This window comes from Scophthalmus maximus, chromosome 8, assembly GCF_022379125.1.
Source record: "Scophthalmus maximus strain ysfricsl-2021 chromosome 8, ASM2237912v1, whole genome shotgun sequence".
Classification (NCBI taxonomy): Eukaryota; Metazoa; Chordata; class Actinopteri; order Pleuronectiformes; family Scophthalmidae; genus Scophthalmus; species Scophthalmus maximus.
In genome coordinates, this window is record NC_061522.1 from 605,850 (window position 1) to 628,790 (window position 22,941).

The 22,941-nt window shown below is 45.7% G+C and overlaps 3 protein-coding genes across 6 annotated transcripts; 1 reads left to right on the top strand and 2 right to left on the bottom strand.

Moving 5' to 3' along the window:
- Window positions 1-589: 589 nt before the first annotated feature.
- On the bottom strand, window positions 590-6,628 carry tbce (tubulin folding cofactor E). 4 transcript variants are annotated; one of them, XM_047333737.1, is made up of 18 exons: window positions 6,610-6,628; window positions 6,408-6,518; window positions 6,061-6,193; window positions 5,747-5,831; window positions 5,512-5,667; window positions 5,336-5,421; window positions 4,802-4,901; window positions 4,616-4,718; window positions 4,460-4,536; window positions 4,158-4,253; window positions 3,928-3,992; window positions 3,648-3,712; window positions 3,281-3,433; window positions 2,937-3,075; window positions 2,710-2,778; window positions 1,817-1,876; window positions 1,578-1,669; window positions 590-1,363 (listed from the first exon to the last, which is right to left on the bottom strand). In XM_047333737.1, exons 3-18 carry the CDS (start codon window positions 6,182-6,184, stop codon window positions 1,268-1,270), a joined length of 1,566 nt encoding a protein of 521 aa, XP_047189693.1. In that variant the 5' UTR covers window positions 6,185-6,193; window positions 6,408-6,518; window positions 6,610-6,628; the 3' UTR covers window positions 590-1,267. The 4 variants fall into 4 exon arrangements, with proteins under 4 accessions (XP_047189693.1, XP_035493612.2, XP_047189692.1 ...); XM_035637719.2 differs by having other exon boundaries at window positions 6,061-6,296; XM_047333736.1 differs by lacking the exon at window positions 6,610-6,628 and having other exon boundaries at window positions 6,408-6,561.
- Window positions 6,629-6,730: 102 nt separating this feature from the next.
- rbm34 (RNA binding motif protein 34) lies at window positions 6,731-11,526 on the top strand. Its single transcript, XM_035637730.2, has 11 exons — window positions 6,731-6,927; window positions 7,698-7,860; window positions 7,940-8,061; window positions 8,149-8,371; window positions 9,001-9,060; window positions 9,526-9,569; window positions 9,949-10,032; window positions 10,133-10,196; window positions 10,292-10,334; window positions 10,420-10,538; window positions 10,948-11,526. The coding sequence occupies exons 1-11, from the start codon at window positions 6,902-6,904 to the stop codon at window positions 11,287-11,289; spliced, it is 1,290 nt and encodes a 429-aa protein (XP_035493623.2). The 5' UTR covers window positions 6,731-6,901; the 3' UTR covers window positions 11,290-11,526.
- tomm20b (translocase of outer mitochondrial membrane 20b) lies at window positions 11,527-14,483 on the bottom strand. The gene is made up of 5 exons (XM_035637735.2): window positions 14,227-14,483; window positions 13,443-13,489; window positions 13,246-13,327; window positions 13,013-13,155; window positions 11,527-12,131 (listed from the first exon to the last, which is right to left on the bottom strand). The coding sequence occupies exons 1-5, from the start codon at window positions 14,348-14,350 to the stop codon at window positions 12,087-12,089; spliced, it is 441 nt and encodes a 146-aa protein (XP_035493628.1). The 5' UTR covers window positions 14,351-14,483; the 3' UTR covers window positions 11,527-12,086.
- Between the last annotated feature and the right edge of the window lie 8,458 nt (window positions 14,484-22,941).

Below are 22,941 nucleotides of genomic sequence, written 5' to 3' on the forward strand. Positions count from 1 at the left end.
GGAGGTCAGTGGGCTGAAGGCGAAGTGAAGAGCAGCTTTGGGAAACTTGGCTCAGGTTTTTTTCATGTTAACTGATTGGTCCTGTAGGTGAAACTGCCAGGATCTTTTTTTTTAAATAAGTTGTAAGAGGTGTCAGATTAATAATTGTGCCTTGTGTAAAAACGCCTTCCCTGTTGTTTCTTTGTTTTCTTAACATTCTTGACAGTCATTATTAAAACCACCTGTTTGTTAATGTGACATATTATATATATAGATATATAGATATAGATATATATCTATATATCTATATATAAATATACACAGACATGTCTGAACTGACCTTCAGCCAAAGACGATTAACAGACTCAATAAAACCATGTTTTTACAACACTGGTGTGTTTCATGGGTTCTGTCTGAGTCAAACGTTATTCTTTGTGAGCTAATACTCCAAATCATTTTTCTTTTACGTATTAAAGTCACAAAAAGTCCTAGTATAGTACGTTTTAAAAAAACAAAGTCACAGCATAAAAAAAGCATTTAAAGTCAGTTTAATAAATCACAAAAAGTCCTTGTATAGTAAAATATATATAAAAAACTATATATGACAATATTTGTTTCAATTCAATTTTATTTGTATAGCGCCAAATCACAACATACATCGTCTCAGGGCTCTTTACATAGTGAGGTCGAGACCTTGAAATATTACAGAGTAACAACAGTTCCACAGGCTCGATGACAGTGTTATCTACACTTCAATAAGGATCTTGTGTTTTCACAGATGTTACAGATGTTTCTGAGCCTGGTGACGTCTGTGACGTCTGTGATGATGATTAACAACGGCTGTGAACCAGTGTTGTCGTTTTTGTGGGACAAATGTGAAGATATGAGGTACTTTTAGTCAAATGCTCGTTCATCAGCGGCAGCCATCTTGGTTGTTTACAAAAGTCACTATCAGATAATCGGTTGTGATTGGACCGGCAAGTTTGTTTTTTTTCTGCCGGAGGGAAATTAACATCCCACTGGAGGAGATCCAGACCGTGAGTCTGACAGAGGGAATGAAATGAGCCCCCAGAATTCATCTGGGTCCACACACACAAACTGAATAAACCAAGACTTTACACAATGTGACAACACAATCACAAATAAAGTGTGAAATGTCGACTTATTGTTTATTAAATCTTTGAAGTCGTGCAGATCCCGCTCTCAGAGCTCCGATGGGCTGCTGCCACTTCTCAGTCCAACAGACGAGGAGCTCAGGGTCAGACCGGACCGGTTCTCCTGGTCCGGGTCAGGACCAGCGCACCAGGACCTGGTCTCCATCCTGTACGGAGTAAAAGTGCAGGGTCTTCAGGTTGCTGTCGATCTCGTACTCGGTCCCCGGCTTCTAGAAAGAGAAGAACGTTAAACCATCCGAAGAGTTTCATCTGAACTGTGTCACACAAACACCACAAATAAAGTATACCTAAAATAAAGTATACTTATAATAAAGTAGAACTATAAAAGCTTGATAACATACGAACGGTGGTGAAAAAAGATTTACAGCTATTTAATTGTAAAGATCATTTATATTTATTGGAACAGTAAATGATGTGTGTTACCTTGGTGCAGGTGTAGCTGAGCCTCAGATCAGCGGCAGGAACCTTGAGCAGTCTGTGCAGGAGACCCTTCACCTTCTCTACAAGCATGGTGGCTGCACGACACGCACGCACGCACACGCACACACACACACACACACACACACACACACACACACACACACACACACACAGTGAAGTCAGTCAAACTACAAACAGTTACAGATCAATACAGTAAAATTCATTCTTCAGTCTTGTTTTACCCGGAAGCTTCTTCTCGATTGGCGTCTGCTCGCCGTCATCAGGGAACATGAATGTGATCTCTGGAGAGGAGGAGGAGAAGAACAAGGAGGAGGAAGAGAAGAAGGAGGAGGAGGAGAAGAAGGAGGAGGAGGAGAAGAAGAAAGAGAAGAAGGAGGAGGAATACATCGTCAGGAGGAGGAGGAAGAGAAGAAGGAGGAGGAAGAGAAGAAGGAGGAGGAGGAGAAGAAGAAAGAGAAGAAGGAGGAGGAATACATCGTCAGGAGGAGGAGGAAGAGAAGAAGGAGGAGGAAGAGAAGAAGGAGGAGGAGGAGAAGAAGGAGGAGGAGGAAGAGAAGAAGGAGGAGGAGGAGAAGAAGAAAGAGAAGAAGGAGGAGGAAGAGAAGAAGGAGGAGGAGGAAGAGAAGAAGGAGGAGGAGGAGAAGAAGGAGGAGGAGGAGAAGAAGGAGGAGGAGGAGAAGAAGAAAGAGAAGAAAGAGAAGAAGGAGGAGGAAGAGAAGGAGGAGGAGGAGAAGAAGAAGGAGGAGGAGAAGAGAAAACATTGTGTATCTACTCAGCTGGAGTCACAGTTTATTCATGGACTATTTATCCTAATTGCAAATATTTCAGAATCTAAAATAAACTATAAATAATGTATATATACATACACACATGTATGTAGTCTATTTTAGATACTGAAATATGTGCAATTAGGATATTTTATTTATTTATTATATTATGTGTGATATACAAAAAATGTATCTACTCTTCTCTTCTCAAAAAATATGAATGAATACAAAAATGAATCAGGTAAAAGATCTACAGAAACCAAAAACAAGTCCCACCAGGGTTAAAGTAGAATCCAACATATATATAAATAAAATATCTATATAAACTGTCTATAATGTGGACTCACTGATCAGCTGACTCTTCAGGGCAGACGACCTCTGTTTCTTCAGCTCTCCTTCCTCTGGAGCTCCGTACTCTGAAAAACATTAAAAGACGATCAGTGACTGTATAAGAAGACGATCAGGGGGCGGGGCTTATGACCTAAACTGCAGCCATCACCAGGGGGCGATCGTTGTGATTTGGCTTCATGTCATCCATCTTTATTCACAGTTACTGGTCAGTCATATGACTTACTGTCGACGAGGCTCTGGAAGCGAGGGTGCTGGTGGGCGAACTCTGTGCTGGTTTGACTCCGCCCCCCTGACTTCAGCCACTCCCCTCCAAAAATCTTCATGTAGTCAAGCTCCGCCCCCCTTCTCTCTTTGGGGTGTATCTGATTGAAAACCACGGCAACAGGTCACCTTGAGGTCTCACACACACACACACACACACACACACACACACACACACACACACACACACACACACACACACACACACACACACACACACACACACACACACACACACACACACACACACACACACACACACACTCACTCACTCACTCACTCACACTCACTCACTCACTCACTCACCGTGCAGCCGTTGAGGATGACCAGTCGTCCCAGTTTGGCGATCAGGATCTGATCAGCTGTTTTGCGGTTTCCGTCGCTGCTCGTCAGTCGGTTGCCGCGACATGACAACTTCACCAAACTGGGAAGTTTGTCCAGCTCGTCCACCACGAACCACTGACACACACACACACACAGTATTATTATACTGTACTAACTGACTGTTAAAGTCTCATGACATGAATCATTCATGTTCTGCTACTTTTACATCTGAATCTCTTTTCTCTTTTTGTTTTGATGACATCATTCTTCACTTCTTTAAATTAAATGTGTGTGTGTGTGTGTGTGTGTGTGTGTGTGTGTGTGTGTGTGTGCAGGATCACACACTGACCTCAGTGATGTTGTTGTAGTCCAGCATCAGATCCTTCAGCGCAGGAAACATGGCTGTTGGAGAGCCTACACACACACACACACACACACACACACACACACACACACACACACACACACACACACACACACGCACGCACGCACGCACGCACGCACGCACGCACGCACGCACGCACACGCACACGCACACACACACACACACACAGAGGTTTGGATTCATGCTCCATAAATAAACCTTTTTATTGTTATTGAGTTGTTTTTATATATTTTTTTTTATTCACCATGAGCAGCATCATCAAATCGGATCACAGACAGTCCGGTGTCCGACAGGTCCAGGTGCTCCAGCCTGTCAAACAAACCACACGGACGACAAGAACATGAGAGAATCATAATTAATAATAATAATAATTCATGGATCCTGATTGAAGGAAGGTTGTTGTCGTTGTTGGAGGTCTGAGCTTCTACTGAGTCATATTGTGGTTATGATGTGCGTTATATATATTCACTGTACCTGAGCAGAGCAGACAAGCTGAGCAGCACCGTGTCCTGCAGCAGAACGTTACCGGACAGGTCCAGGGTCCGGAGGTTCTGCAGGACGCCGTCTGGCCTGAGACACACAGAGAGAGACACACACACACACACACACACACACACACACACACACACACACACACACACACACACACACACACACACACACACACACACACACACACACACACACACACACACACACACACACACAAGGCGTCAGAGTCAGGACGACAGCAAGCCGAGCAGACGACAGAGGGACGGGGGCGGAGTCAACCTCACCTCTGCAGCTCCGTGATGCTGTTCCCCTTCACACAGAGATCTTCCAGCTGAGGCCACATGGGGGCGCACTGCAGGATCTGAAAGACAAGAGATTTAACTGTGATGAAGACGTGATGAAGACGTGATGAGTGAGTGTGTGTGTGTGTGTGTTTGTACCTGTGGCCAGGTGAGCTCACAGCTGATCAGAGAGAGAGTTTTGAGGCTGCTGAAGGTCCCACAGAGCCTCGAGGGGTCAGAGGGCAAACGCAGTCTGTTGGAGCTGAAGAACAAGAAGACATGTTCAGTCAGGCTCAAAACCCCTCCAGTGACTCCAGTCTGCCAGCAGGGGGAGCTATTCACTACCTGAGCCGGAGTTCTCGCAGTCGGTCCAGCTGCTGGGTGATGGTCCCCACGTCGTCCCAACAGGACAACAGAGTCTTACTGAGGTCCAACAACTGGACATCTGGTCACGACGTTAAGACTCAACAACGATTGGTCAGTGACTGTATATGAAGACGATCAGTGACTGTATATAAAGACGATCAGTGACTGTATATAAAGACGATCAGTGACTGTATATAAAGACGATCAGTGACTGTATATAAAGACGATCAGTGACTGTATATAAAGACGATCAGTGACTGTATATAAAGACGATCAGTGACTGTATATGAAGACGATCAGTGACTGTATATAAAGACGATCAGTGACTGTATATAAAGACGATCACTGACTTACATAAAGACGATCAGCGACTATATAAAGACGATCAGTGTTAAAACTTCCTTTAGTTTTGGAGATGAAATTAATTTGGTGTTCAGATACCTTTGGCCAAGTGTCTCTGTTTTAATGGAACATTAAAGACATGTACAGTAGAGTGAGTGTGTGGGAGGATACTGGGAGTCGTTCTCCTGATTTCTCCCTCAGCTCCGGGTCCGTTCACCTCTCGTCCGTCCAGCAGCACCGACTGAAGACTCTCAAAACTACAGATACACACGAAGACATGGCGGTGAAAAACCACTGTGACCTGCCGCGACACAACGAGCGTCCGTCGTCCCCTCACGTGCTCGCACCTGCGCTCCCTGAGGCCCCTCCACTCCAGCGGGATGGGCCCGTCCTCGCTCTGCACCTCGTCCGTGTCGACGTGGTACTGCTTCCGCAGGGCGGACAGGAAGTCCTCCCCGAAGCTCGCCTTGGCCGGACGGACGAAGGAGCCTCCTGTGGCGTGTCTGAGAGAGAAAACCATCTGCTGATGGACTGATTCTGGTTCTGATTGGTTGGTTGAAGCCGCAAAGTGAGAAGAGTTACCTGCACGTGAAATACTGGACCCCCTCGTGGCTGCCGTCGTGTTTCCCTCTGTCGGGGTCATCCCACTCCACGCCGAGCCACGGCCCTGAACGCACCACAGCAACATCTGGTCATAATGTGTCGGTGATTCTTCAAACCCGCATGACAGAATTAACTAATATTTTACACTTTAACCATGAACTTGATCATAAATAACATGTAAATAAAAAGAAAACTCATACAAACAGATAACTACTGTGTTAACTGGTAAAGAAACAACATGTACAGACTGAACTGGGACACGGAGCTCATCGGGATCTGATCCCGGTTCTGACCTGCTGTCGGCGGCACCGGGCCCACGTACCGCACCGTGGCCCGCTCCTCGCCGCAGCGCACCCGCCTGCCCACCGCCCCCCCGGGCCCCTCGGGCCCCTCGGGCTCCGTGTTGTCGACCCTCATCCCGGGACACTGGAGGAGACAGAGATGCTCAAAGCTTCACAAGCGACTGTGTTGACATGCGTAGATGTTACGTCATCACACTGCGACGGGAGCTCGGTTTATTCTTCTGTCACTGAAAGATCAAACTGGTGTTAAATAATACTAATCATAATACTACTACTACTACTACTACTACTACTACTACTACTACTAATAATAATAATAATAATAAATATAAACTCACATGGACCGTGTTAGCTTCCCGAGCTAACTCCCAAACTAAAGCGAAACACACTGGAGCCGTCACCGGAAGTTCCCGATTTCAACGTCGTACCTTTTTCCGCGCGATGATTTTCTAAATGAAAACAATTCTGAAATTAACTAGTAAAATAAACGAATGTTTGTCAGTCTTGGGTCTTCGACAACCCCCGCGTCCCCGGACTCACAGTCTGTAGTTTGTACCGGTCAAATCAACGCTGAATCCAGGAAACATCAACCGGAACCTTTGCGTCGCTGTGACCGTGTCCCCCGGGGGAACAAGTTTCTCAGTGACACCGCATGGCTCGCAGAGGAGACGCGTGGACGCGCTGTGAAACATCACGTTTCCACTTTGAGTCGCGGTTGGTCGTGTAACGCTGCAGCGAGTGAACGTGACACGTTGTTTAATCTTTACGTTTGATTTCAACCTGAAATCAGATCAACGAAGAAGCGACGCGGAAAAAAATCTCAAAGAAAACGATGAAGAAGAAGAAAGTTCCGCTCAGGTTTGTTTACATCGTCGTTAACGTGGACGAAGAGAAACCATTTTGTGTGACCGCAGATAGATTCAGAAATATAAAGAAGTATATAAGTAAAGTATATATACTTATATATATAAGAAGATACATCGTGAGTCTGTGACCAGCAGCCTGACAGACAGAGCGCAGGGCAGAAGGATTCCGGTGTCATCAGTTAGTGTTTCTTTTACCAATATGTAAAATACATGTATGTTATGACTTCAATGTATTTGGTTGTATTTGTATTTTCAATTTATAGTTATTTATTTATTTAAGTTTATGGTTAAACTAAACGTATCGAACCTCAATTACCTTAGTCTGCCGATATGAAAGACATTTCACAGATATGTTTACCAATATGAAACCTTTTATTGTACAGAATGTAAGTTTATGTTTTTCCTTAATTGAAGTTCGACATATATTGTTGTATTTGTTTCACTTCTATATAGTTATTTATGATAAAGTTTAAGGTGAACCTGAGGCTTGATATATATATATAAACCAGCCGGTCAGAAATCTTGTACTCCCTAATATCGATATCTGCATCAGCCCCAAAAACTCCATATGGGTCGGGCTCCAATATATATATATAAGAAGAAAATAGTCAATAGTTCCTAAGATGTCGTTCTCAAACCCTTATGACAAAGAAACATAACTGAGTCTTGATATTTTACAGTTTAACCATAAACAAACATAAAAAAGACAGAACTTTGAATAAAATAATTATATAATAACAATTCGCGTGTCTCTGTCCTCAGCGCCGAGGAGGCGGCGCCATCCCAGCATCAGTCAGCTGACTACGTGGTTGGTCAGGTGTCGGGCAGCTTGTTCCTGCAGAACTCTGCGGCGCCCGGATCCTTGGCGTCGTTGTTCAGCAGCGCCAGCCCGGCGGCGTCTCGTCTGTTCCAGCCGGCGCCTGAGGTAAACGAAGAGCACGCGTAGTTTCACGTCCGACGTAATGGCCGGGAGTTTATATAATTATTGCGTGTTGTTGTGGCAGCCGGTCCAGCGGAGCCCAGAGGAGCAGCAGCAGACAGAAACCCCAGAGGTCAAAGGTCAGAAGAAGACGACAAAGAAGCTGTCAAAGGAAAAATCAGCGTCGGAGCAGAAGCTGGAAAATAGGTGACAAACTGACACAAGTCCATCAGTCGACTGAAGAGCTGCAGAGCCTCTCCTCACCACCTCCTCCTCCTCCTCCTTCATCCTCAGGGAGAGCAGTCTGCAGGAGGCCGATGAAGACGAGCTAGGGCAGGTGACGTCCGTGAAGAAGAAATCGGCGACGAAGAGGAAGGCATCGGAGGTGGTTGGAGAGAAGGACACAGAGTTCTGGGTGAAGAAGAGGCAGAGGACGAAGGCCGACAGGGACGAGGAGGCGGCGAAGAAGAGGAGGACGGTGTTCGTCGGCAACCTGCCTGTCAGCTGCACCAAGAAGGTGTGTCTGTGTGTGTGCGTGTAAAGATGGATGATTGATGGATGAATTTTATTGATCCCAAAAAAGGGAAGTTACTGCAGTCACAGCAGCAGGTGTTAGTCACACAACACACCTCTAACAAAATATAAGAAATGCAAATGTAAATATGTAAGGACTACAAAATTGTGAAAGCATATAAATATAAAGAATGTACAGAACATAATGTGCAACGCATGAAATCACAGTAACGATGACTTTCATCATCGATTAATCTGTTGATTATTTTCTCCATTAATCGATTAGTTGTTTGGTTCATAAAATGGTGAAAAATGTCGACCGTGTTTCAAAAAACCTCAACATGATGTTTTGTTTTGTTCACACACCAAAGTTTTTCAGTTCACTGTCACAGAGGAGCAAAGAAACCAGAACATGTTCACATTTAAGAAGCTGAATCAGAGAATTTTGGCTCTTTTCATAAAAACTACTTGAAACGATTAATTGGCTGATTCATTTAATTAATCGATTACTAATCGATTAACTGTTGCGGCTCCAGTATGAGGAGCATGGTGGGCGATACAAACCCTGTTGATTCAGTGTTTCCAGATGGTTGATGAATAATCTGCTGATGTTGTCGTTGTTCTGTCTGTCAGACCCTGCGGAGCCTCTTCAGGGACAAAGGATCCATCGAGTCCATCCGCTTCCGATCTTTGGTAAAAAAAACACAACAAACACACAAAAAGTTCGCTTCTACCTGCACCAGAAGGTGTCACAGAGAAATTCACCTGTACAGAAACGTTTTGGTTTCTGGTGTCGAGGGAAAATCTGTCCTGACTCAGAATGAGTGTGGTTGTAAGGTCGGTGGCCCTTTGTCCTAAATCTACTGAGACAGAGACAGAACGTTTCTATGGAGACAGACATTCTTGTATGTTTGACGTGATTCTGAGAGTTAAATACGTCACTCTGACTGGGATAGGCAGGTTTTTTGAACATCATGCACTGACCACTTGTTGATCTGTGTAATGAACCAGAATCGGTGACTTGTTGACCCTAGTCTGAGTTTTTGTTTAAAATTCCATTAAATATCGTCTTTACGGACTCTTTCACGTCTTATATGAAAAATGTGTAGAGACTAAATAAACTCCCGATTGTCACGTGACTGATTTGTTCCCCCGCAGGTCCGAGAGGATCCGGCCATGTCCCGCAAAGTCGCAGTGATCAAGTATGTTTCATCTCTTGGTTTCCTTCGTTCTCATTCTTCACGCGCTTTCATAATAAGATAATTTCTGTCTGTATTAAGATGATCTGCGAAAAAGTTTGATCAGCAGAGGCAAAGTGACGGTTTAAAGGGCAGAAACATGAGAAAAACTGTCCGTTCATTGGATTAAATGACAATTTGGAATCGTAATCAAAACTCACAAGAGTCCGACCGATTCATCAGTCGGCCGATATGAAGAATGTTTATATTTGACGTTATTTTCTTCATTCAAGTTCTATATATTTGTGGACACCAAACTTCTTAAATTTTAATGTTTTTTAATCTTCCTTTTTTGTTACAAAAATGTTACAGCATCTTTTATTTTTTTCCTTCTACTTCACAGACGACAAATTCATCCTAAAAAACAAAGCGTGAACGCCTACGTGGTTTTCAAAGACGAGGAAGGCGTCGCCAAGGCGATGGAAAGGTCAGACACTCGCAGTGAACCTGAACCAGGGGGAGTCGACCCCGAGCAAGGAACTGTTCTAAAGCTCATCGCCTGTTTCTTCTTCTGTCTGTTCGCACAGGAACGGCACAGAGATTGAGAAAGACTTCCACATCCGAGTGGACCGAGTGACCGACGGCTCGTCGGTACGTCTCGGACCGCCACTAAACATTAACATCTGTGGAAAAATAATCTAAGGTTAGGGTTAGGGTTAGGTTTGATGGTGATTCTTGTCTTGCAGCACGATCACAAACGTTCCGTCTTCGTGGGGAATCTGTCATTCGGTGAGTCTTTTTCTTTCTCCCACAGCCTACGGCAGATTGGAACCTCAACGCAAACTGCAACTCGTTACTTGTCTTGTGTCCGTAGAGATGAACGAGCTGGCGTTCCGACGGCATTTCGAGGAGTGTGGTCCGGTGGAGGCGGTGAGACTCGTCCGAGACCAGAACTCCGGACTGGGGAAAGGATTCGGCTACGTCCTGTTTGAGGTACAATCAGACCGACCAACAGAATCCGATCTGATCGACAGCATCTCCACACTGACGTGTTTCGAACTGTGTTGGTTCTCTACCGGAACAAACTGCATGTGAATTGAAACGATGAGGTTTGTTGTGTCGCTGGACGATGTGGACTGTCAGGCCACGCCCACAGTTTCAGGACACGCCCACCCAGTCTTCACTACACTGAGGACACGCAATGCCGTCTAAACCTCGGTCATCATCAGGGGTCGAAATTCTTCGCGGTAGTTGCACAACCACAACCTCATGACCATGTGGACGACCGAACTTTGGATTCAGTGCAGTTGATGATAATTATGTTTCATGACAGGAAAAGTATAGATATGAACCTGATGTCAGTTTTACAACTCACCTTCTTTAACATCACTTTCTCTCACAGAGCGCCGACTCTGTCCAGCTGGCGTTGGAACTGGACGGCTCGAAGCTGGAGGGCAGGACCGTCCGGGTGAAGAGGTCCGTGAAGAAAGAAAAGCAAAAGAATAAAACCAACGACAAAGGAGCCGCAGGGAGGACGGGCAGGGGCCCGGTGAAGGGCCCCGCCAAGGGCCCGGGGCGGGAGCGAGGACCCAGTCGAGGAGGTTTCAAGAAATTCGCCGGAAACCAGCAAAGGTCGACCAAGAGCTCCGCCTCCTTCAAGGGAGAGATGGTCGATCCGAACAAAAAGATTAAAAAGAAACGACTGAAGAGGAAACCGAAGCCAAACAAGACTGTTCATATCTGACGAAATATATCCCATGTTTAATGTTCATTCATCCTGTCACTTCCTGTTCAATCGTCTTGTCCAGCTGCCAAAATCAAATCAAATTAGAAAAATATTGTTTATACGTTTTTACCACGTTTTCAGATCCTGGAGGAAAAAGGCTGAAATATGATTTTAATATCATTTTTTGTCAAATCTTTTCTCCTCTTTCCCACGTTTACATCACTGGACAATAAAAACTCAAAAGAAACAACTTAATTATTTGTTCATTTTTTTTATTTAGTTTTTTAATCTAAAGAGGTTCATCCTCTTTTCACATGAATAAAACATTTGATCACTAAAAAGTGTTTCCAAGTCTAGACCGAACAGAGCGACAGCTGATAACAAAACAATAAATACTGAGAGAAGACGAGATGATCGGTTCTGTAACTTTCTACAACTCGTATCATCATGGAAACGGCCGATTCAGACATGTCCGACAGTGTAACCCTGGTGGACAAGGCCGAAGGGGCTGATGTAGGTTTGACCCAGTCCAGTTAGTCAGTACCTAATGTTGGAGCTTGTTTACGTTTCTTGGGGCTTTGTGATGGAGATATTTTACCCCAAAACGGGTAAATTAGTAAAAAAAACAAGCACTACTGTCATGGATAAACCAGGAATAAAAAACTAGTTGCCTTTAGGACGGTGGGACGTGATGGACGTCGACCAGACTGACGGAGGCCGAGGCGTTGGCAGGTCATGATGGAAGGAGGAGGTCTGCGTGAGGAAGAGGAGGATGAGTGAAGAAGGGCGGCAGTGGTTTCCTCTCGGCCGTCTCCTTATTCTATATCGTCCTCGCTCAGACTCTGCGCGCTCACGATCCGCTGCAAAACAGCAAACGTTCAGAGCTGTGGGTTGATTTTAATTTTAAAAACTTGAGTTAAAGTAAACAGGACGACAATTGATCAGCACATTCTGTACAGTCAGGCAGGCGTCCAGGCTAACTGGACCAAAGTGGGGCGATGGTGAAGCCAGTCTTGGGGTTCTCAGAGGTACCCGTCTGATTCTGGACCAGTCTTGGGGGTATTGGAGGTACCTGTCTGATTCTGGACCAGTCTAGGGGGTCTTGGAGGTACCTGTCTGATTCTGGATCAGTCATTGGGTTATTGGAGGTACCTGTCTGATTCTGGACCAGTCTTGGCGGTCTTGGAGGTACCTGTCTGATTCTGGACCAGTCATTGGGTTATTGGAGGTACCTGTCTGATTCTGGACCAGTCTTGGGGGTATTGGAGGTACTTGTCTGATTCTGGACCAGTCTTGGTGGTCTTGGAGGAACCTGTCTGATTCTAGACCAGTCTTGGGGATCTTGGAGGTACCTGTCTGATTCTGGACCAGTCATTGGGTTATTGGAGGTACCTGTCTGATTCTGGACCAGTCATTGGATTATTGGAGGTACCTGACTGATTATGGACCAGTCTTGGGGGTATTGGAGGTACCTGTCTGATTCTGGACCAGTCATTGGGTTATTGGAGGTACCTGTCTGATTCTGGACCAGTCATTGGGTTATTGGAGGTACCTGTCTGATTCTGGACCAGTCATTGGATTATTGGAGGTACCTGTCTGATTCTGGACCAGTCATTGGATTATTGGAGGTACCTGTCTGATTCTGGACCAGCCTTGGGGGTATTGGAGGTACCTGTCTGATTCTGGACCAGTCTTGGGGGTCTTGGGTTGCCTGGCTCAGTTAGAGACTTGTCTGACCTACCTGGCTGATGCTGGGCAGTTTGGTGAGCAGCATCTGGAAGACGGGCGGCGGCAGAGTCTGCTGCAGGACCTGCAGCAGCTGCTGAGGCTGACCACACACTGCTATGGCGTTAGTCAGGTGGTCCACGCCTTTCTCATAGTCTCCTGTGGCGGGAAGCACAAACACATGAGAACCTTTTTTTCTACCTTAAAAGATAAACTTGCTAAAAATCATATGCCATGTGGGGGCATTACCCTGAGCCAGTAGCTCCTCCCCCAGCTGGATCTCCTCCAGGAAGAACTTCTGCACCGCCTCAGCGTCCTTCAGGTCTGGAAGCTGCGGATCAAATGTAAACGATGTAACAAAACCACCAGCGTTGGTTCAGACCTTGGTTCCAGACTTCGGAGTGTGGCGACACCGAGATGAAGACAAAACACGAGAGTGTGCTCACCTTTGCCTGACCCGCCCTCTCCTTGGCTGCTTTCTGCTTCCTCCTCCCTGTGACACAAACACAGACAGTCAGAGACTAAAGTTTAAATACATATTAATTAAAAGGTAAAGACGAGCTGCGAAAAAGTGGCTTTAATCTGAGCTGGAGAGAGGAAGTGAACAAACCATCCACCATTAACCACAGCAAGTAAAGATGGACGACATGGCAGCTGACGAAGGTATACACCCCGCCCCCCTGGTGTATGGCTGCAGTGTATGTCCAAAACCCCGCCCCCTCCATGTTAGCAGCTGGGACAAACCAGACTCCATTCAGAAATCTGTCACTTTAACGTGACCTTGCTCCGCTTCGAGCCGCAGACTACACGGAGCAGGACACGATGTGCGGTGATGGTATTTCATAGTTCCTCTTCATTTCGTCATAAACATAATCTCACTTTAAGATTATGACATGTTCCATTCAGTCTGTCACCACAAGCTATGAATGTAAAAACCTTTCCCTCAGCCCACCGACCTGTAACCAGTTGTACCTGGTCCAACCTGAGCCGAACCCCCCCAAGGGTGTTGTGGACTCGTGTGACGTCATGAACTTGACCCGCGAACCGGTCGATGAGTGAAACAACGTTAAAACGCGTGTTTTCTGAACGGAGTCCGGCGCGACGGCTTCAAGCCCGTTACGGATTAGACCGGCGACCAGGAGCCTCGGAGGTGCACGGGACCGGGTCGAACCGTCGCTCCCGGGCCTGATGAAGGTGAAGAGGAGGAGGAGGAGGAGGTCAACCACTCACGCTCTCGCAGGCTGTTCTTGAAGTTGGGGTCACTCCGTCTCTTCCGGTCGAAGTAGACGCAGTAGCCGACGAGCAGAGCCCCGCACACTCCCGCGGCGATCGCGCTCGTCTTCCCGCCCATCATGACACCCGGGACCCGCTCGCGTTCTGGAGGATTTCGGGTGAATTTCCTGTTTGTTCTCCGGTGATCGGTGTGTGTTCGGGGGGAAGCTCAGGGCAGGAAGGACCCGGAGCACCCGCAGGACCCGCTCCGGTTGACAGCTCGTAGCTGTCCGTTGGCCGCCTGATGGAAATGTTGAAGAACAAAAATATTTCCCCCGCGTGAAATGCAGGAATGAGCAACTGTCCCCCAGTCAGTGATCGTCTTCATATACAGTCAGTGATCGTCTTCATATACAGTCAGTGATCGTCTTTATATACAGTCTCTGATCGTCTTTATATACAGTCAGTGATCGTCTTTATATACAGTCAGTGATCGTCTTTATATACAGTCTCTGATCGTCTTTATATACAGTCAGTGATCATCTTCATATACAGTCAGTGATCGTCTTCATATACAGTCAGTGATCGTCTTCATATACAGTCAGTGATCGTCTTCATATACAGTCTCTGATCGTCTTTATATACAGTCAGTGATCGTCTTCATATACAGTCAGTGATCGTCTTCATATACAGTCAGTGATCGTCTTTATATACAGTCGCTGATCGTCTTTATATACAGTCAGTGATCGTCTTTATATACAGTCGCTGATCGTCTTTATATACAGTCACTGATCGTCTTTATATACAGTCACTGATCGTCTTTATATACAGTCAGTGATCGTCTTTATATACAGTCAGTGATCGTCTTTATATACAGTCGCTGATCGTCTTTATATACAGTCAGTGATCGTCTTTATATACAGTCAGTGATCGTCTTTATATACAGTCGCTGATCGTCTTTATATACAGTCAGTGATCGTCTTTATATACAGTCGCTGATCATCTTTATATACAGTCAGTGATCGTCTTCATATACAGTCAGTGATCGTCTTTATATACAGTCGCTGATCGTCTTTATATACAGTCAGTGATCGTCTTTATATACAGTCGCTGATCGTCTTTATATACAGTCAGTGATCGTCTTTATATACAGTCAGTGATCGTCTTCATATACAGTCAGTGATCGTCTTCATATACAGTCGCTGATCGTCTTTATATACAGTCACTGATCGTCTTTATATACAGTCACTGATCGTCTTTATATACAGTCACTGATCGTCTTTATATACAGTCAGTGATCGTCTTCATATACAGTCACTGATCGTCTTTATATACAGTCAGTGATCGTCTTTATATACAGTCAGTGATCGTCTTTATATACAGTCAGTGATCGTCTTTATATAGTCACTGATCGTCTTTATATACAGTCACTGATCGTCTTTATATACAGTGACTGATCGTCTTTATATACAGTCAGTGATCGTCTTTATATACAGTCAGTGATCGTCTTTATATACAGTCAGTGATCGTCTTTATATACAGTCAGTGATCGTCTTCATATACAGTCAGTGATCGTCTTTATATACAGTCTCTGATCATCTTTATATACAGTCAGTGATCGTCTTTATATACAGTCAGTGATCGTCTTCATATGCAGTCAGTGATCGTCTTCATATACAGTCAGTGATCGTCTTCATATACAGTCAGTGATCGTCTTCATATATAGTCAGTGATCGTCTTCATATACAGTCAGTGATCGTCTTCATATACAGTCAGTGATCGTCTTCATATATAGTCAGTGATCGTCTTTATATACAGTCAGTGATCGTCTTCATATATAGTCAGTGATCGTCTTTATATACAGTCAGTGATCGTCTTCATATACAGTCACTGATCGTCTTTATATACAGTCAGTGATCGTCTTCATATATAGTCAGTGATCGTCTCAGTGTTTCGCTTCAGATTCAAGTCATGGTGTTAAATCTGCTCCTGTCTCGCCGACGCTGACTCACACAGACACCAACAGACTGGAACACCAGGCCCTGTGGCATTATGGGTATACGGCTGCAGTGACTCCAGTCTGCCAGCAGGGGTAGCTGTTGATCCAGCAAATCGTCCACCAAACACACACACACACACACACACACACACACACACACTCTCTTCATCCTGTCAGGCTGTGATAACTTGATATTCAGAGTCCTGATGTTCACATTCAAACACTCAGCCGCTCGTATGGCGGCTTGAAGGAACAACACACATTTGTGTGTTTGTTGGTTCTGTTCGTTTTTTTATGCAAAAACTACAAAACCACTTCCACAAAACTGTGAAATGACGGGACACAGGGTTAGCAAATAATGAATCCCTTACATTTTTGGCAGAATTTGTGTGTGTGTGTGTGTGTGTGTGTGTTAGCTTGGCAGCGTCCTGCTCACCACAGATGGCAGCTCTCTGCATCGTGGCTGGAGCTGATGATCCAACAAAATGAGAAGACCAACGGTCAGCAGGCGACACATTGAAACGTGAACTCCCCGTCGCCACCTGAGGTGGCTCTTTCTCCACCGTGTCGCTCTGCAGTTCTCTTCATGATGCTACACACGGCTGCATGCTAACAGCCTCCACGTGCTAGCCTGTTAGCATGCTAACATTTGATCATCAACCGTCCTCGGTGAAAGGAGGCGTCATGCTAACACGTTGTCGAACAGACTGCTCGTGCTTTAGCCTTGAACAGTTGACTCACGTAGCATTTACACTGCGTGGATTTTAACTGAAAGACTTTTCAGATGTGTTCAGACCAAGAAGTTACGTATCGGCCGAACGTAGGTCTAGAAAACCACAGAGGCCTTCGTTGTTGTACTGTAAGTTGCCCCGCGGCACTGTGGGAAACGTAGTTCGCCGCTCGCAGAACAACCTGGGTCACGTGACGACGTGACGACCGGCTGAATGAGAGGTGGAATTTCCTTCCTGAGGGGCGAGAGAGCAGCCGAGCAGAACGAGAGAACATGAAATGCAGGCGGGCTCACACACACACACACACACACACACACACACACACACACACACACACACACACACACACACACACACACACACACACACACACACACACACAGACAGACAGACAGACAGACAGACAGACAGACAGACAGACAGACAGACAGACAGACAGACAGACAGACAGACACACACACACACACACACACCCCTTCAGCTTGAGGGGGGGTCTGAGGGGTTTTAAAGTGTTAACAGGAAGTGATGGAGTTCCTCCAAACAGGCTGTTGTTTGGATTGAGAGCCATGTTTGTATGACCCTCTGTGTGTGTGTGTGAACAGACCATGTGGACTGTACATGTCGTCTCTTGTTCCCCTGCTCAGGTTAAAGATCTGAAGTCAACCACGAGCTCCTTGTTCCTGGTTTATGGATCATAAAATATAGTATAACACAATGTTTTATTGTATTGTGTTATCCATAAATCTCTCAGTGCATTTACAGTCACAACAGTAACCAGGGTTAAGTGAATATTAATAAATTATATAATATCATTTTCATTTTTGTTGACTTTTATCAAAATCACAACATGGTGGAAAGCGGAGGAGAACATGGTCGACTCTTCATCGTTCTCCACGCCTCAGTAACGCTACATTGCCGTGGCGACGTCCTCGGGTTTAAAGGTGAAGCTTCGTGTTGTTGCTGTTGTTTTTTGGCGCCGTTGCTTCCTGCGAGTGGGGCGGGGCAGTTAGAACCTCCGGAGCATGAGCTTAACCCCGGTTAAGGTGTCTACATGCACGAATCCCCCGGTCACTGAAGGAGTGAACCGCAGTCAGGTGTTTACATGACGTCTGAGAAACCGGGGTATACAACCCCAGTATAATCTGTTTTTAAACTGCATGTCAACGACCTGACTGACAAGTTCATGTGCTGCCTCAAAATCAACTCGGTTTCATCCAGTTGCACTCGTTTCATCAGCAGCAAATCACAGAAGAGCAAAACCTCCAACGCTTCACAGGATGATGTGATTCACGTCGTGGGCTGTACAGTGTGTGTGTGTGTAGACACACACTCAGCATATGGCAGCACATGTTGCGCCCACGCTCAGACTGTGTCACCGCCTGGAGCAGCGGAGCGCCAACGTGCAACACGAGACCAAGTCTCTCCCCGGAGGATTTCAGGTTCATAATGCAGAACAGACGTAATCGTCTACTCAGACATGCAGAGCGACTCGCAGGGTTTCCTGCAGGGACTCCGGAGAGCGGGGGCGGGGGACCATGTCACTAGAAAGTGAGGAAACTACAGGAAGCTAAGCTGAAGGTGTGTGAGAGCAAAGTTCAACCACATCAACGTTCGTTTGTCTTCCCACAATCAGTGTCACACTCACTTGCAGGTGAATCTGCTGACGTCAGAGTTTTTCATTCTAACTGTGAATGACTGTTTCCTGAAGAGACACAAACACAAACTGAACCACACCAGTTTTGTCACGTCTGTTCCGCCCACAGTCGTGGAGAAGTGGGAGCTGATGGGTGAGAGGCGTTTCTCACAGGGTCACACTGAGCGGCGAGGCCACGGCCGTTAATCTTCCTCCCGCACGCAACAGTTTCCCAGCAGGCCTCAAACACCACAGCTTCGTGAATACCAGAGCCAGTATCATCATCATCATCATCCTCTCCATCGTCTGGGGGGTGGGATAGAGTTACGTTCATGCCTTTTTCATTTGGAGGACAGGAAGTAAAGATGTGGCTCTTGGTCTGGATTCCGTCCGACGCTCGGTGTGTTTCTGACAGGCAGCAGCAGACACGAGGATTCTGGGTTTATGATAAACACGTGATGAACCAAGCGATGTCACTAAAATGCAACAAGCAGGCAGATCACAACAACTACAACAACTGAAAAGTAAAGTTGTGATGGTTTAATAAGAAATACAGTTTTATTCATGCAGATGAACTTTGCCTGGCATCTGTTTCACTTGTTCCGAGCTCATTGCTCACAGTCTTCAGCAGGACACAACGTTCAGGACGCTCATATCGTTCTGAGAACTTTGCGAACGTCTCGGTCATGTTCGTCGTAAAGAAGCACCTTCATTCAAGGTTCTCTTACAGTGTTTTGCCAGGCTACGTCCAAAGTTTTCTCAATATGAAGGTTCTAGAGGACCTTGAGGTTGTTCTTGGGTTTTGAAGGGTTTGGTAGGTGGTCATTGGAGAGGGGATGGGTTTAGAAATAGTCATTCAGAAGGTTGTAGTGGTCCTTCACTGAGCAGGTTCTAATGGTCACTGACAAGGTAGTTTCAGATTTTATAAGAAGGTTCTAGACATTTTTAGAAGGTTCCAGGAGCTTTTGGTCCTTGAAGGAGTTACCAGAGGTCCTTCATACTTGGTATGGATATACCAGTTGCAGTTGATCTCTAAATGGCACCTGCAATTTGGCCGGAGCAGTTCAGGTGAGTGACTGAATGGACGTCGGACTTTACCATAAGCACTTTTAAATGTTTGTTTGCCAGCCTGCTGTCGAGGGATTCCAGTCTTTGTGGGTCAGAGTTCACAGTGATTGAAGGGTCTTAGCGAGAGTAGAGGCTCTGAGCTGAAGGTCCGGTAATCTAGGGTGATGGAAACACTCCCCTCTGTTGGTGTCCAATCAAAGAGGACATCCGGCTTCGATGTGGCTGCCAGAGGAGGACAAAACAAACGCACCCACACGGCTCAGTCGGCACACAGAAGTCTTGAAGATGAAGCAGAAACAGTTGACTGAACCGTCTCCTCCACATGACTCTGAGCTTCCTTCCACTTCCTTTTCCTTCAGAGGTTTATTGTTCAGGTTTCCGCTCTCACGTGAACCTTCAACATCTCAAACGCTGGCTCTCCTCAGTCTGAACCCCTCAGCTCATCTGGCTGACAAAGAGAAGCTCCCCAATCTCCTTCCTTGTCGTAATCTGTCCATCACACGCCTCTTGTGTCCACATGACCCAGTGACCTCTGACCCTTTGAGATCCACCAGACGGTACCTGCAGCCTCACAAATCAGCTTAACTCCTCAGACTGTCAGCAGCCGCTCCGTGAACACTCCTCGTGATCGTCAACCTGATCGACCTCTGAATCCGACCAGGACTGACCAAGATGATCTAATTAATGACGTGCGCTGTGATTAAATATCTATATTCATCACACATATCAATAATTGGTGTGATAGGGAGGTTAAACAGTGCTGTTGTTTTTGTCCATGTAGAGTCCGACCGATGATAAGAACCGACACAGATATAGTCGTTTTGGAAGCAGCGTGTTACGACCTACGTGGTCGCTTTAATGACGCAGAACTCTAGCGGTCGTTATGTACATGGCCACTAGAGGTCAGCGTGGACCTGGTCAATCCGTCAAGTGTGTGTATTTCAGTGGATTTGCTTATTATTCTGTAAAGTAAACATGTAGATCAGCTGCCATCACCATCACCCTGACCTGTGCAAGCTCATCAACCAGGAGAAAAATATTTGTGTCAATGGTCGAGACGGTCGCATCAGAGCGCATGAAGCTCATACAGCATAGATCGTGGTATGAGTCGGAGGACCTGTTGATATACGCGTCTCACACCGAGACCTCGGTATCAGCATCATGTTTGCTGATGTGAAAACATTTATTTTACCTTTTGGTATTCATGTTTATTTTCTTGATTCAAGTTCTATATGTTTAGTTGAATTTTTGTTATTATATTCATGAATATAACGACATGTTGGGAATCATTGTCAAATTTTGATGTAACATACAAACAGCAGATATATCGGTATCAAAATTCTTTCATTCCCTAATTTCGGTATGGACGATGAGGAAAAGCAGCCAAATCAACTGCTGAAGAGATTGTGTGATTCCATTGATTCCTGCGGTTTGTTTTTTTCAAATGTACTTTTAGTTTTTTGTTTTTATTTTCGTCATCGGTTTCTGACGCCTTGTGAAATGGAGAGAGCACGTGGTTCCTCGCGCTGATGCAGAGTTTGTGAGGAGAACCGATGCCAGACTCCAGAGGACGAGGAGTCGAGGACACGAGCCAACAAACAGAGAGACGACCATTGTGTCTGTTTTTGGCCTCGTGAAAAAGCTTCAATGAGCGCGACTGTCTTTTCTCCAGTTACGCAGCTCGGTGCTGTTTTCGTTATGAGCCAAACAGGATGCGGCGTCTAACACACACACAAAACGTAGGACCCAGGAATGAACCGTTCTTCGCGAGGGGGACGTGACATGACGGGGGGGAGGCGCAAAGATCTGATGGTTCGGGAGGTCTGTCAGATTGAGGGATTTCTGGTTTACAGCTGAAACCTTTCCAGCCCATCTGGGACGTGCCAAGTGTAATTCTTGGACTCTGTTTGGTCTGCAGAGATTTATTAAAGAAAAAAAGGGGGGAAAACAAGGAATCTGATTTCTGCATCGACTGGTAGTTCTGGTTGCTGGCAGGACGTGGGATTTTTTTTCCGACATTGCTGGGACGCCCTCCAAACTGCAAAGTCTTTTGGCGATCGACAGTTAAATCTCCTCTAAATGTGACTGTGTGCTGAACCCTGCGGCCGGCTGATGAGGACAACACATCCGAGCTCATAGATATAGTCAGGACGACGACGACGACGACGACGAAGCTGTTGTTATTTTTGAATCATACACGTGAACCATGACCTGGACGAAGAATCAGGATGTTGGTCTTGTGATTAGAGAGTATTCGAATATGAATACATGAGTAAGCAAGAGGAGTTTGAAAACCATTAAAACAAAATCAGAATCATTACTCTTCTTATCGAGTCGTGTTCACTCCAGCTGTGGCTTCATTGTTGAGCGGAGAGTTGAACATCAGCACAGTCTCAGGTCGTGTCAGCGACTTCTGAAAATTGATTTAGCAACTTTTGAAACTGGACTCAAACGTTTAAATGCTCTGAACGACACAAAGTTATTTTCTCTGTTTCTTGTACAACACGTCGGTGTTTGTCTGTAACATGAGGTCAACATGCTATTGTGCATATAGTGCAGTTTGTTAGCTGCTGGAATTTGCAAACCTGTAATAGGGTTAGCTAATCTGTGACGTTAGCTAAGCTGTTATAACTTTAGCTAAACTGTAGTAACGTTAACTTACCTGTAATAACTTTAGCTCACCTGTAATAATATTAGCTCACCTGTAATAACGTTAGCTAAGCTGTAATAACTTTAGCTAAGCTATGCTTACGTTAGCTAAGCTGTAATAACAAAACCTTGACAGACGACGTCTCTCCTAGAAACCGTTGCTAAGGTTGATTGGGACAAGAACCGTTTCTACAAGCACGTTTCCAGTTTGTCATCGTGGGATTTTCCACGTTGGTTAACGTTCAGTTTCATCCGTTTAAAAGTAAATGTACATCAGGACGAAGTGAAGGTCTGAATGTCTCTGCACGTTTGTGTCCTTCAGTCTCGCTCCCTGTCGTAGCTTCTGAACCCTGCAGTCGTCTGCGTGCCTGAACGTCTCCGCTTTCGAAGAACGCTTCAGTCCACATCCTCGGCTCGTGATAAAACACTGAAACCACGTACTCATCAGAGTCGAATAATAGAGGAACAAACGGCCAACTGCTCCACACATCTGACTTCAATCCAGAGCTCGTCTCATCGACGGAGCCGGCGCTGCCTTCAAAGTGACGTCTTCCAAGAAAAACCACCAGCGCTCGCCGCCGTCCTCTGACTCTGCCGAGCAACACGAGGTTCAGACGCAAACCACAGGCCTCTCCGCCGGAGGAGGAGGACGG

Excerpts from the sequence above, each read along its gene's own strand:
- tomm20b (XM_035637735.2), bottom strand. The coding sequence starts at position 14,350 with ATGATGGGCGGGAAGACGAGCGCGATCGCCGCGGGAGTGTGCGGGGCT. Across the intron at positions 13,328-13,442 it reads AGAGGGCGGGTCAGGCAAAG|CTTCCAGACCTGAAGGACGC; the intron begins GTGAGCACACTC and ends TTTGATCCGCAG. Across the intron at positions 13,156-13,245 it reads GGAGGAGCTACTGGCTCAGG|GAGACTATGAGAAAGGCGTG; the intron begins GTAATGCCCCCA and ends TTCCCGCCACAG.
- tbce (XM_047333737.1), bottom strand. The coding sequence starts at position 6,184 with ATGAGGGTCGACAACACGGAGCCCGAGGGGCCCGAGGGGCCCGGGGGG. Across the intron at positions 4,902-5,335 it reads AATCAGGAGAACGACTCCCA|ATGTCCAGTTGTTGGACCTC; the intron begins GTATCCTCCCAC and ends CGTCGTGACCAG. Across the intron at positions 1,670-1,816 it reads AATCGAGAAGAAGCTTCCGG|CCACCATGCTTGTAGAGAAG; the intron begins GTAAAACAAGAC and ends CGTGTCGTGCAG.
- rbm34 (XM_035637730.2), top strand. The coding sequence starts at position 6,902 with ATGAAGAAGAAGAAAGTTCCGCTCAG. Across the intron at positions 7,861-7,939 it reads TGTTCCAGCCGGCGCCTGAG|CCGGTCCAGCGGAGCCCAGA; the intron begins GTAAACGAAGAG and ends TTGTTGTGGCAG. Across the intron at positions 10,335-10,419 it reads CGTGGGGAATCTGTCATTCG|AGATGAACGAGCTGGCGTTC; the intron begins GTGAGTCTTTTT and ends TTGTGTCCGTAG.